The following is a 14722-nucleotide window of genomic DNA, read 5'->3' as shown; positions in this document are numbered from 1 at the left end:
AAATTCAAATATATATGTATTCCTCTGTTTACTTCCCAAACAGCATGTAACAATATTTGCTTTCCCACGTAGCTGTCAACTGTGGCCAACGTGGAGATGAGCTTGTCAGACTCCTCTTCAAGAAAGGACTCATTGCCCAGCTTTGAGAGGTATGGTTACTTGAGAGTCTCCAGTTGTTAGCTCTGCTGCGGTTCACCTCAGCTTTAGCGCCAAGGTCCCACTATCCCCAGCCAATTACTGAGCAATGAGGTGGTTCAAAGTGTGAGGCAGGACTCCTCTAACAGGTAATCTTTGCTCTGGAGCTCCTCGTTGGGCTAGCTGCAACTTTGTCAGGCTGGCATCATGGTCTGACAGCTTCCAATCCTGCCCAATCCTCCTTCCCCCCTTTTTCTTTCACAGGTGTTACTGCCCAATAAACCTGCACTTCTAACTCCATCTCAGTATCTACTTCCCAGAGAACTTAAGCTGTGACACCAACAGTATATAGCTGACCCTTGAAGAACACAGGGGTTGGGGTGCTCCCCATAAGAATCCACGTATAACTTTTGACTTCCCTAAAACTTACCTACTAATAGCCTACTGTTGACCAGAAGCCTTACTGATAAGGTAAACTGTTGATAAACACATATTTTGTATGTTATATGTATTATATACTGTATCGTTACAATAAAGTAAGCTAGAGAAAAGAAAATGATATTAATAAAGTCATAAGAAAGAGAAAATACATTTATAGTACTGTACTGTATTTATTGATAAGTTCAAGTCATCTGTTTACAAGATGAATCATCTCTCAGTACCTACATCAATATTGCCTTATATGATACAAAGCACTGTAGGGACTTCCCTGGTGGTCCAGTGGCTAAGACTGCACGTTCCCAATGCAGGGGGCCTGGGTTCGATCCCTAGTCAGGGAACTAGATCCCACATGCTGCAACTAAAGATCCCGCATGCCACAACTAAGACCCGGTGCAGCCAAATAAATAAACAAACATTAAAAACAGAACACTGTAGATGTTATCTGTATTACTAACACTAGACATCAAAAATGAAAAGATAATGTGAAAAAGATATTCATATTTATTTATAGTTATAATGTTTCATGCGTTGATAGTGAAGAAGCACAATATGATTGCTTTATGATAGGCTAGTATAATTGATACAATTGTTTCACAGTAGTCTAGCCTATACACTAATAAATGAATCATTATAAAATTTTTATGGCATACAGTATTTGTCATATTCATAATACAATATTAGAAACACTGTTACTTTTTTATTTTTACTTTTTAAAAAATTTTAAATTAATTTTTATTGGAGTATAGTTGATTTACAATGTTGTGTTAGTTTCTGCTGTACAGCAAAGTGAATCAATTATACATATACATATATCCACTCTTTTTTAGATTCTATTCCCATATAGGCCATTACAGAGTATTGAATAGAGTTCCCTGTGCTATACAGTAGGTACTTATTAGTTATCTATTTTATATATAGTAGTGTGTATATGTCAATCCCAATCTCCCAATTTAGAAACAGGGTTACTGTTAAAAAACCAACAGTTACCTGTGATTATAGGCTGATACTCAGTTTCTCCAACTGAGAGAGAGAGAGAGAGAGAGAGGAGAGAGGAATACTGTATGGTAATGTTATTCTTTGAAAGCAAAGTTATAAAACAGTAAGAAAACTAACACTATTAAATCTTATATTTATATCACTCATCATATGCCTATGTAGGGATAGACTAGTATCTACATATACTTTACACATTCATGATATACCTTTTTCTTAATTTTTTCAATATTTCTAGGCTACATGTTTCATCTGCAAGTTTTTTCAAATTGTCACAAATCTCCAAAAAATTTTCCAATATATTTATTGGACCCATGCAGATCAAACCCTAATCCTGTTGTTCAAGGGTCAACTGTATTACAAATCTTTCTGGTCTTTTCCAACCTGATAGATGAAAAACAGCATTTCATATCTTTATCTTGCATTTCTCTATTAGGATTTAGGATGAACACATTTTCATGTATTTAAAAGTGATTTGTGGGACTTCCCTGGTGGTCTAGTGGCTAAGGCTCCGTGCTCCCAATTGCAGGGTCCCCAGGTTCAATCTCTGGTCAGGGAACTAGATCCCACATGCATGCCGCAACTAAGAGTTTGCATGCCACAATTAAAGATCCTGCATGCTGCAACTAAAGATCCTGCATGCTGCAACAAAGATTGAAGATCTCGTGTGCCGCAACTAAGACCTGGCACAGCCAAATAAATAAATAAATAAATAAAATTATAAATAAATAAATAAATAAAAGTGATTTGTATATCTATGAATTGTCTCTGTCTAGTTCCTTTTAAATTATTGGCCTTTTATATTGATTTGTAAGCACTCTTTATATATTAAGTAAACTAGCCATTGATTGTTATCTCTTGTATCTCTTGCAAATTTTTCTTCGCATTTGTCATTTGGCTTTAAGGCTTTTTAAGTTAATCATGCATACATTAATTTTATGTACACAATGTATCAATATATTCTCTCATGACTTGAGAATTTTATGTCATGATTAGAAAGGACTTCACTCTGAGAGAATAATAAAAGATTCTTCCATTTTTTTCCTTCTAGCACGCTCATAGTTTTATTTTTACATTTAAATCTTTAATCCATCTGGAATTCATTTTAGTGCAGGAAGTGAAGGAGAGTTCTAATTTTATAGTTTCCTGCTGAGTGCCATGAAATATTTTCTTCTGCTGATGAACTGGTATGCTTTTCCCTCATAAACAATACAAATCACATAACTGATGAAAGAAATTTTCACATTCTGACTTACTTCACTCTGTATGACAGACTCTAGGTCTATCCACCTCACTACAAATAACTCAATTTTGTTTCTTTTTATGGCCGAGTAATATTGTATTGTATATATGTGCCACATCTTCTTTATCCATTCATCTGTTGATGGACACTTAGTTTGCTTCCACGTCCTGGCTATTGTAAATAGTGCTGCAATGAACATTATGGTACATGTCTCTTTTTGAATTATGGTTTTAAGTCAGAAAGAGAAAAACAAATACCATGTGCTAACACATATATATGGACTCTAAAAAATGGTTCTGTTGAACCTAGGGGCAGGACAGGAATAAAGACGCAGAGGTAGAGAATGGACTTGAGGACACGGGGAGGGGGAAGGGTAAGCGGGGACAAAGTGAAAGAGTAGCATTGACATATATACACTACCAAATGTAAAACAGCTAGCTAGTGGGAAGCAGCTGTATAGCACAGGGAGATCAGCTCGGTGCTTTGTGACCACCTAGAGGGGTGGGATAGGGAGGGTGGGAGGGAGACGCAAGAGGGAGGGGATGTGGGGATATATGTATACATATAGCTGATTCACTTTGTTATACAGCAGAAACTAACACAACATTGTAAAGCAATTATACTCCAATAAAGATGTTAAAAAAGAAAAAGAAATTTTCACATATTGAGGTATAGGGAAGTCATTCTGGCATATACATAAGTTAACTTGAATTTTATGCTAACTAAAACTGCCTGTGGCCTATCAAACTTACATTGTGCATATGCTTTAATTATTAAGGAAAAGGGTGCATTGACCAGCAGTAAAAAATGTCCATGTTAAGGATTAAACGCCTCCCTTCCTGGGTTGCCAATGGTTGTACGCCAATGTTTAAGATGCCCTTAACAGGTGTCAAAGCTGTACTGACTCGCTCTGTATGTGCTGATCTGTTTTTTTTTTTAACTTTGAAGGAAGTATCCCTGACTTGTTTGATGTTCTTTCTTCTGACAAGATATAAAACCAAGCTTCTCCGGAGCAGTTCCTCAGAGTTATCTGAGAGAGACTGCCTTCCAGGCTAGAGTCCTCAATTTGGCTCAAATAAAACTCTGTTCTATTCCTATTATATTTAGATTGTTTAAAGATTATTTTCATCGACATAACTAACCCAATTTCCTTTTTGCTATGGCTGTGGGAAGATCAGAGACAAATTCACAGCTATGCACAGATGTGAATTTCATACATACTTCCCAATCTTCTTTGATGTTAATCTTTTACTTGCTTTATATTTTCTGTGATCTTACCTTTACTTTTCAATTTAATGGGATGTATTTTTATCAGGTTCCAAATATCCAGTGGAAAATAAAGTAGGTAGTGAATGAACAAATGAGCTATAACTCATCTGGGCCTCAGTTATTTCTTACTCTTCTTGGGTAAAGGCAAAGGCAGAGATCTCTAAGTCAGAGCTGGGGGAGGTTAGGGGATAGGAGGTTGGACCGGAGGAAGAGAAAATATAAATAGAGATATAAGAGCCTCATATCTCCCAGAAGCCTGAAAACGCCCACCCATAAGCCAGTAAGAAGTCACAAGCTGAAGCCAGGGAGGCCCATGTACTTATTATAGTCCCAACCTATGTATTGGTGACTGACATGATTGTGTAGAGCTAGGATTGGCAAACTTTTTCTGTAACGGGCCAGATAGTAAATTCTTTAGAATTTTCAGGCCATACGGTCTCTTTGGCAACTACTCAACTCTGCCATTGTAGTGATGACAAATTGAAATTATAATGGAGTAATCACAGTTCAGACATACAAAAAATGGAGTCGGGCAGCTGTTGGGGATCTTGTCTCAGACACATCCCTGCACCATTTAGAACTTGAATTTTCTCTGAACTGTATCAAACTCAAGGACACCAGCGGCCCTTTTCAAAACAATATCTGCTAGCAGCTGCTAGTTGCAACCTTGTAGTTTCAAAGTCCCCCCCTGGCATCTATGTAATCATTTTGAACCCCAGCCAATGCTTGCTTAACAAGTACACTCACTTCTTACCAGCTGCAATCCTAATTCTTGACAATTTATGTAACCTTGTGGTGTTTTTTTGCCTTTATAAAATTCCCCCATTTTGTAGTCCTGCAGAACACAATTCAAGTGCTTCTTGGGTCTGTGTCTCCTGGACTAGTCCTAACAAACCCCAAATAAATGCCTCTTTATTTCAACCACGCCTCCGTTCTTGGAATTCTTGGTTAACACAGCATGAAAGCAGCCACAGACAATAAGTTGTCGACAGAAATAATCAATAAACAATCTATGATAGGAATAGGAATAGAAAAGAACTGAGCCAAACTGAGGACTATAGCCCAGAAGACAGCCTCTTAGATAACTCTGAGGAACTGCTCCGGAGAAGCTTGGTTTTCAGCCGAGTTTTGTATCTTGTCAGAACAAAGAACATCAAACAGGTCAGGGATACATTCCTACAAAGTTAAAAAAAGAAACAGATCAGAACGTGCAGAGCAAGTCAGTATGGCCTTAGCGCCGGGGGAGGGAGTCTTATCATTGAAGGAGTACCAGCATTGGCATCCCAGGAAGGGAGGCATTTAATCTTTATCTTTAACATGGATATTCTTTACTTCTAGTCAATGCGCCCTTTTCTTTAATAATTAAAGTAGATGTACAGTGTAAGTTTGATAAGCCACAAACAGGCTGTTTTGTTTTAGTAAGCATAAAATTCAGGTTAACTCATGTATAAGCCAGAATGACTTCCCCATACCTCAATGTGTGAAAATTTCTTTCATCAAAGTAAATGAATGAGTGTGGCTATGTTTAAAACTTTACTACTGGACACTAAAATTTGAATTTCATATAATTTTCACACGTCACAAAGTATTCTTCTTTTTACTTTTTTTCAAGCCTTTAAAAATTGTAAATAGTATTCTTAGCTTGCAGGCAGTAGGAAAACAAGGGTCAGCAAACTGGGGGCCACAGTGTGCTGACCTCGATGTAAAACTTCGATGAGGAAGTTTGTTATTGGGAGTAGGTGTACAATTGTCACTTAACACTTGCTTTAAAATACAAGCCTCCCTTAGATCAATAAATTACAGTCCTAGAAATTTGTCACAAGAAAATAAACATGGTAGCACACAAAATTTTGAAAGCAAAGACTGTTAACTTATCCTGGATTATAACAATGAAAAGAACTGGACACATCCAAACATCGAGGAACAGAAGACTGGCTCAAAAATCTGAGGCCATCCAAAAGACAGAATGCTATGCAGCAATGTCAACAATTATTGCGTGGTCTGAAACGAGAGAAAGCAAATGCTATCAAATATTAACATTTGGTGAATCTAAGTGAAGGCTATATGGGTGTTCAGTGCCCACTTTTCTGTAGGTTTGAAATGTAAAAAATAAAGTTGGAAACCTTTTTAAAAAGAAAAAAAAATGGTTTTTGTGGAATGTAAGTTAATAGACTTGCACAAACCCATCTCCAGCTCATCAGAACTCTGTGCTCTCCATGTTAAATAAAGATAATAAATGTAACACCTTTTTTTCACAAGAAAATGGTATAGATTAACTCGATAATATTTGTCTAACTACCTAGTGTCTGTTTTGATCAAACTAAATGTAATCGTAACCATATGTAACATGAGAAGATTTACCAAAAAAAATTTTTAACTCACAATATTTCCTTTGCAATCATCTTGTTCTAAGGGCAAAGAAAAGCTTGACTTGCTCAGGTTTTGAGTATTTGAAACAAAGCTTGCTTAAAAGACACGTAAACCCGCAAATTATCTGGGGAGACGTCCCTGATAGGGGTGGGTGCTCTAGGCCCTGCAGGTGGGAATATCATTTGGGGGATCCAGCATCCAGGTTCTCCTCCAGGCTCAGGCCTGGAGTTACTGGGTTAGATGCTATTATTTGAAAATTTAACATGGGAAATAAATCCATTCGGTAGTTTGAGCGCTTAGAAATAAACTAATAAAAAGCTTACACATTTAGATAAAAACATAGGAACTATTTCAGCTACAAGATAACCTATCTTGGGCAGAGGACTTCAGCGACCCTCCAATTGACGCCCCTATTAAATGACGTGATTAGACATAGTGCATTGTCAATCTCTGCTTGAACCCCAGTTAGATTGTGGGCCACAGAGCTGGAGTCATCAAAGCTGCATTTTAGAAAAACTGTCTCCTTTTAAAAACGTTTTTTTAATGCTCACATTCATTTCCATTATCGGGAGTCAAACCCAAACTTCCCGTGTGAAAAATCAAAATCCAGGGCGATACAAGGATGTACTTTCCTTTTTACAGACCAGATTCATGATCGATTCTAGCCCGTCTGCTTCTGAAGCTCGGACTTATTTATTTATTTGTTTGTTTATTTATTTATTTGTTTGTTTATTTATTTATTTATTTTCAACATCTTTATTGGAGTATAATTGCTTTACAATGGTGTGTTAGTTTCTGCTGTATAACAAAGTGAGTCAGCTATAGGTATACATATATCCCCAGATCTCCTCTTGCGTCTGTCTCCCTCCCCCCCATCCCACCCCTCTAGGTGGTCACAAAGCACCGAGCTGATCTCCCTGTGAAGCTCTTACTTTTAAATACTAAACGCTTTACTCTCTCTACTTCCACCTGTTCGTCCCGCCTCCTCTGGAACCCGCCAAATCCTATTAAACCCCACCCCCACCAACCACGCGCAGTCCTCATAGGCTCCGCGTTTAGTCCCGGTTCCCACGCTCTGCAGCCTTCCTTAATCTCATCGGATTTTGTAAAGGCCCGCCCTTCTCTTCTCTCAGGCGTTTTCTTCCGTTCAGGACCACCCCACGCCACCTGGTTATTTGGTTGGCCAGCGCCCTCGTTGTACGTCATTTACCCGCGCCACCCGGAAGCTAAGGTCCTTACCAACCCTTCTTTTTGCCGGCGGCTCTCAGGTAACGGCCGCGTTTGGGTGTCCCTGTGTGACCGGGTCCCAGAGTTGGGAGGGGCAGAAGGCTGAACCCCCAGCTTGAGCCGGAAGACCCCACTCCTAACGTTGAGAGGGTGCAGATGTACTGTGCTTGAGGGCAAACTGAGTGGTTATCATGGTCTTCCCCCTCCTCATTCCTCAGGAGCCCATCATGGCGACGCCCCCTAAACGGCGGGCGGTGGAGGCCACCGCGGAGAAGGTGCTGCGCTACGAGGCTTTCATCTCTGACGTGCTGCAGCGGGACCTGAGGTGAGTGACAGAATAGGGGGCGGGTCGCTTGGAGCGGTGCACGTGGTGAGCGGGGCGTTCGAAGTCAGGGCGTAGCCTTCTGATTGGTGGGTGAGGCGTTCGGAACCCGGCCCCGCGCGCCATTCGAGGGGGTAGGAGGGGCGATATCCGGGGTGCGACGGCGGTGGGGGGGGGGAGAAGACATGGCGGCCTTAATGGAGGGTGTGTCCGCGCATGCGCGGGCTCAGATGGCACTTAAGGATTACGAGCGAGTTTTCAGGTTCGAATCCTGGCTTGGCCTTTTCGCTTTCCGTGTGAACACGTTGTACCTCGCCTCGAGTTTCTGTGCCTCAGTTTTCTCATCTGGGAAATGGGGAAGTTAATGCAACCCTCCTCATGTGGTGGTTTTGAGTTTTCAACGTGTTCAGTCCTTGTAAAGGATTTAACTTGGATACTAGAGGCTCAATGAGTATGAAAAATTATTATTCCTATCATTATTAATCTGAGCAGGAAGTAGAGTTTTCAGGTCTAGGATTATGAGCATCCTAAAAGGGATGGAGGATTTTTTTCTAGGGTGAGAATGGGGTATCCTGATTGGAGGGAGGCATTGGGAGTAGAGTGTAATAATACGAATAAATAATAGCTAACACATATATAGAGCTTCTTATTTGGCAGGCACTATTCTAAATGCTTTATAGTAAACTCATTTAATCCTCCTAATGACTCTGTGAGGTAATACTCGTTATTCCTATTTTAAAGATGGGGAAATTGAGTTCCAAAAAGGTTACTCACTTGCCAAAGTCACACAGCTAGTAAAATGGAAAGCCCGGATTCAAACCGAAGTAGTCTGACCCAGAGTTCAAATCTTGACTTATGCACTGAAACACCTCTTTAGGGCATGGTGACATGAGAGTCTCAGAGGGTCATGATATGCGGTATTCCAAGAGAGACAGGACTTCCTCTTGGTCACCATTTTACTCTTGTCCCATCAGAAAGGTGCTGGACCATCGCGACAAGGTGTATGAGCAGCTGGCCAAATACCTTCAACTGAGAAATGTCATTGAGCGACTCCAGGTAAAGATGCCAGGGTTAGGTACCACCTTTTTGTGGGCAAAGGAGGGGGAAGAGAGGAGATACCCCAGACCAAAACCTGTCACCTAACCTAAAAATTGACCACTGATCCCTACCTCTTTCTCCCTGGCCCCACAGGAAGCTAATCACTCGGAGTTATATATGCAGGTGGATTTGGGCTGTAACTTCTTCGTTGACACAGTGGTGTGAGTGTCTACCCGCCCCTCTGAGCCCACAGGGTTCAGCTTCCCCTTTCCTTCATTCAACAAAAATTTTTTTTGAGTATTTGCTATGTACCAGACACTGCTAGGTGCTGGAGATGTGACAGTAAATAAGATAGGACAAAATCCCTGCCCACCCAGAGCTTCAATTTGGGGAAGGCGGGGGAGAGGGGAGTAAAAAAAATCTCAAACTGTGTGGTGTGCTAAACAGGGATAAGGACTTCCCCGCTTCCTCTAACCACTGTTTCCTTAGCCCAGACACTTCACGGATCTATGTGGCCCTTGGATATGGTTTTTTCCTGGAGTTGACACTGGCAGAAGCTCTCAGGTTCATTGATCGTAAGAGCAGTCTCCTCACAGAGTAAGTCCATTGCATGAGGATAGTGCCTAAAAAACACCACCATTTGCAACACCCTTCTTCCCCCTTTCCCCATGGCTACCTGGGATGACACTTAGGAACCCATCTCCCCTCCCCCTCAGGGCTAGGGCTGAGGAAAGTGGGGATGCAAAGCTTAGCCCCAGGTGTAGAACATAATAAGCACTGATGTATGGTCTTTTATTGTTCACTCACACAAAAATTTATTGGGCATCTGCTGTGTGCCAGGCTCTGTGCTTGGTGGTGGGGAGGCAGCAGGGAACAAGACAGAAGGGTTCCTTGAAGGCTTACCTCCTAGAAGGACTATAACTGTTACACATCAGCACAGTTTTGACCAGATCCTGGAGGTCTCGGCCTATAAATCAGAAACAATGAAACAAATTACCTCTGACTTCACCTCCTTCTAATTTTCCTGCTCGTTCACTGTGCTCTCACCACACTAACCTTCCCAGGCTTCTTTAAACACCCTCAGAATGATCCCACCTCAGCGTGATTGCAGGGGCTCTTCTCTCTGCCTACAGCACTCTTTCCCCAGGTACCTGCATTGCTTCCTTTCTCCTTATTCAATTTAAGTCTTGCTTAAATGTCACTTCCTCAATGAGGCTTTCTATAACCTAACTTTAAAATTGCAACCCCTGGCACTCCTGATTCCCCTCCCTTGTTCTACTTTTTCCTTTTTTCTCTAGCACTTATGACCTCCTAATGTTTACTGTGTAATTTACTTCTTTACAGTGTTCATTGCCTCCTCGCGTTAGGATATAAGCTTTGCAAAGGGAGAGATTTTCTCTATATCCCAAGTCACTAGAATAGCACATAGCATATAGTAGGCACTCTGTTTGTTGAATGAATTTAAAAGCATATGCTGGAAATAGATTTAAGTGGGGATTGAAGCAGATCTCTGTTGGTGGTGATGGGGAGGTAATGTGGGGATAAAGGATGGGCTCCAGTTGAGTTTAAGGTTCTGTGCAGGGAACGGGAATTGGGAGTGTGGACGGGAGGTCTGAAATGTGGCTAGGGAAGGCCTCCCAGAGGAAGTGACATTTGAGTCACTTGGTTGAGTGAACAAGCCATAGGGCTGTCTGGGGAAGAGCATTCCTGGCAAGGCAACCAGTGTGCCTGCCATGTTAGGAGGAACTGCCGAGAATGGCGAGCATTCCCTCACTCAGATGGAGTGAGTGAGGGGATGCTGAGCAAATACACTTAGATTAACAACATCTCACAAGTGTGAACCCCACGGATCTAAGATTCCTTCTAGGTTATATTTCTCTTTATTCCTACATTCATTTCTTCCAGAGTTGCCTCCCTTAGGTTTCAGTAATTCTTCTCTTTTCAAACCTTTTCAGGATTTCAGTGTCCGTAGACCCAAATGAGCCTCAGACCCGCTGGGATTTCTAAGTCTTACTGATCAGGCCAGTTGGTGAATAATTTGGCCGAGGGACCTGGTTTCATAGGCCAATGCAGTTCTGAACTTGGTGGCCATTTAGACCAAGTCCAATTTTTTATGACAAAGCCTTCCTTGTTATGTCACAGGATTCCTGAGCCCTTCAAATAGGTTTTAATTTTATGAGACTTGATGTCTTTCCCCAAAATGAGGTATTTGTCATTGCCTGCCCCCTGTCTGGTATTTTTGATTTATTGACCTGGTCTATTAGTGTGATGAGAAATGTGAATCTCTTACTACTTTGTGATAATTAGTAGGACTCCGTAGTAATTGAATCTTTCTAGGAGATGAAGATTTGAGTCTGTGTAGCTCACTCTCTTCTTTAAAATACTTGGTTATTCCGGACACACTTTAAAGTAACTTTCTTTCAGGTTATTTTATTTAACCAAAATGGCCTATCAGTCCTTCCTGTTCTCAAGTCTGTTTCTTTGTTTGAGGAGTGGGAGGATCAGGTCTCTGTGTACATTCTTTCTGATTACAGAGAAAGGAGTACACATCCATACCCATAAGCAGACATGATTATAGAAGAAACGAATAACCATATGACTATTAACACTGCCTTACATATTAATCAGTAGCAATAAATTAAACATATCCCTTTTGTGTTACAACTAGCATTTGGTGAACTTTATACTTTTCTCCTCCTTTTTTTTTTTAAGCGTTGAAACCTTTCACAGACTAAGCTTGTACATTGAGTGCCTACTATGTGCCGCATACTGTTTTTGTTCCTGAGGATACAGCGGGAAACAAAGCAGACCAAATCTCTGCCCTTACGCAGCTTACATTCTAGTCAGGGAAGACAGACAGTAAACAAATAAGTAAAGGATGTAGTATGTCACAGGTTGACAGTGTTGCAGAGAACAACAAGGATTGGAGATTAGAAACATTGCCTCTGAGGGAGCAGTTGCAATTTTAAATAGAATGCTTGATTGGATGTGGGGTGTGAGAAAAAGAGAGGAGTCCAGGTTTTTGGCTGAGCAACTAGGAGGATGGAATTGCCATTTTATGAGATGGAGAAGATAAGGGAGGAGCAGATTTGGAGGGGAAGATCAGGAGTTCAGTCTAGGACCTGTTAAGTGTGAGGTGCTCGTTAAACACTGAAATAGATTTTCTGAAGATGTAGTTAAAACTCCCAAGGCTGGAGTTCGGGAGAGAGGGCTGGATTGAAAATATAAATTTGGGAGACAGGGATATATAAATGGGTTCATACTATTTTTTCCCAATTTGACATCCTATGTTGTTGCCTTCTACTTTTCTTAACAGTATTTCGTTTCCTTAAAACACTCCTACACTGACAGATAGCTCAGCCAGTAAAATCCACATTCCTATCATGATATCAAGACCCTGCATGATCTAGCCCCTTCCTACCTCTTGGATCTTATCCTGTGCCACTTTCCTTCCACCATTCGCTTAGTTTCTAACACTGGTCTCCTGACAGCTCCTCAGAAAGCTCTCTCCTGCCTCTTGGACTTTTTGTGGAAAAGACCGTCCTACTGTTTAACTCCTGCTCATTCTTCAGAAAGGCCTTCCTTGATCCTTTGTATCAATTAGGATTCTTTTGGGTGAGACTGGTCCCAGTTGGCATAGATATAAGGAATTGACTAGTTCACATAACTCAACAGTCCAGAGCCAGAGTGGTTTCAGGCAACTCCAGCTTCCCAGTTGCTTAGGCCTTGGTGTCTTCCTTAAGTCCTCTCTCTCGCACCCAGCATCCTCCTTTGGTAAATCCTGTTGACTCTACCTTCAAAATATATCCCAAATCCAATCATTTCTCATCACCTCAACTGCTGCCGCTGTGGTGTGAGTCTGCATCTCTCACCTGGACTATTTCAATAGCCTCCTCACTGGGCTTCCTCTTCCACGCTAGCTGTCCTTATCCCTAGTCAGTTCTCCACACAGCAGCCAGATGGATCCTCTTAAACCCTAGTTGTTTCACATCCCTTCTCTGATCACAATCCTCCCCTGGCTCCCATCTCACTTAGGGTAAAAGCCAGAGTCCTTACTATGGCCTGGCAGCTTTTACATGATCTGTCTCCCCCACTTCCCTCTGTGACCTCACCTCCTACAACCCCCCTTCGCTTATTCTTCTCCACCCATGCTGGCCTCTTTGCTGTGCCTCAGACATGCCAGGTACACTCCCACCTCAGAGCCTCTGCATTTGCTGCCCCTTGTGTCTGGAACACTCATCCTCCGTGTATTCACATGATTCGCCTCTTCATTTTAAGTCTTTACTCAAATGCTTCTCAGTGAAGCCATCCCTAAGCACTCTAATTAGAATTACAGCCCCCATGCCTGCACTCCTTATCCTCTCTTATCATTTAATTTTTTTCATTGTACTTATAACCATCTGACATACTCCGTGTTTTATTCCGTCACTGTCCCTCTTAATGAGAATTTGAGCTCCACGACGCCGAGATTTTTGTTTGTTGTGTTTGCTGCTATCTCCCCAGTACCTAAAACGACCCGGCATAGAGTAGGCGTTCAATAAATGTCTCTGAATCTGTGCCGTCCAGATGGCAGCCAGGCATCTCTGCATAGGAGCAGGTCAGGTAATAGGATGTCCTACCACCTGCCGTGTGGAAGTCATCCAGGATGTAGGTAGTTCCTGAAATGATGAGGAAGCATCATCCTCATGATCATAAGTGGGGCCCACTTCGCCCTTTCTTTTTTCTTTTCTCCAGGCTCAGCAACAGCCTCACCAAGGACTCCATGAATATCAAGGCCCATATCCACATGTTGCTAGAGGTGAGAGCAACTCACCCCATTCCCAGACTCTATCTCCAAATGTTTACGGCGGTGACCTGAGGAAGAGAGAGCCAGAGATGGGAAGTACCATCTTTCCCTCTAAACTGGAGTCAAATTGAAGCCGAGCTGGCTCGGAGGGAAGGGAGTTCTGAGCAAGCCTGGGGTGGGGCCTGGACCCAGGCTCCGTTCAGTCTTTTCTGTTCTCTTTTTCAGGGGCTTAGAGAACTACAAGGCCTGCAGAATTTCCCGGAGCCTCACCATTGACTTCTTCCTACCTCCCCTGACATTAAAGAGCCTGAATGTCTTTGAGTCATATGGCCCTTCTTTCCCCCCTTAACCCCTGCAGTTTGCGAAAGTGCCCTATTTCTAAAGCACAAAGTTACTAGGAGGCCCAGAGATCCAGTCTGTGTGGAACCTTTAAAAACCACTGAAGTCCCGCCTTCAGCCTGTCCCCTGGCAGAATGTGCCACTTGACTTTCTGCTTTGCCCTCTATACCATCGCCTTGACAACCTGGGCCCCCACCTGACCCTTCCATTTCTTTTCCTGTACAATAGTCTTTGAATTACCTTAGAGAATGGGCCGATTCAGGGTGGAGGTTTGCTCCCCAAGGCAGCCTTTCGCTCCTGGCCCTAGGGTTTACCCTTCTCCCACACCCCAATCGTTTCTCAGGTACCTTAAATTACACCCACGCCCGTCTAGGCCCAACCTTGGCCTTGCCCCAGCTTCTAATTATCAATAGTTCCAGCTACCAGCAATGGGCCTAGGGCTGATCCCGCCCTCCCTGGTCCAGCCCCTATTCTAGGTTGAGTCAAGCTTCCGCCAATCGATGCAGAGCCTGGTTCCACCGGTTTATTACCAGCTGCAGCTCGACCCGCCCTCGTAGGC

At 42.2% G+C, this 14722-nt stretch overlaps 1 protein-coding gene across 2 annotated transcripts; it reads left to right on the top strand.

The window, feature by feature from the left end:
- Positions 1-7639: 7639 nt before the first annotated feature.
- On the top strand, positions 7640-14145 carry UXT (ubiquitously expressed prefoldin like chaperone). Of its 2 annotated transcripts, XM_059910623.1 has the most exons (7): positions 7640-7719; positions 7897-8003; positions 8975-9056; positions 9192-9259; positions 9528-9635; positions 13773-13836; positions 14050-14145. In XM_059910623.1, exons 2-7 carry the CDS (start codon positions 7906-7908, stop codon positions 14098-14100), a joined length of 471 nt encoding a protein of 156 aa, XP_059766606.1. In that variant the 5' UTR covers positions 7640-7719; positions 7897-7905; the 3' UTR covers positions 14101-14145. The 2 variants fall into 2 exon arrangements, with proteins under 2 accessions (XP_059766606.1, XP_059766605.1); XM_059910622.1 differs by lacking the exon at positions 7640-7719 and having other exon boundaries at positions 7855-8003.
- The last annotated feature ends 577 nt before the right edge of the window (positions 14146-14722 follow it).

This window comes from Balaenoptera ricei, chromosome X, assembly GCF_028023285.1.
Source record: "Balaenoptera ricei isolate mBalRic1 chromosome X, mBalRic1.hap2, whole genome shotgun sequence".
In the NCBI taxonomy this organism is placed as follows: Eukaryota; Metazoa; Chordata; class Mammalia; order Artiodactyla; family Balaenopteridae; genus Balaenoptera; species Balaenoptera ricei.
Note: the sequence above shows the minus strand (reverse complement) of the source record. Positions and strands in the feature narration are given on the sequence as shown.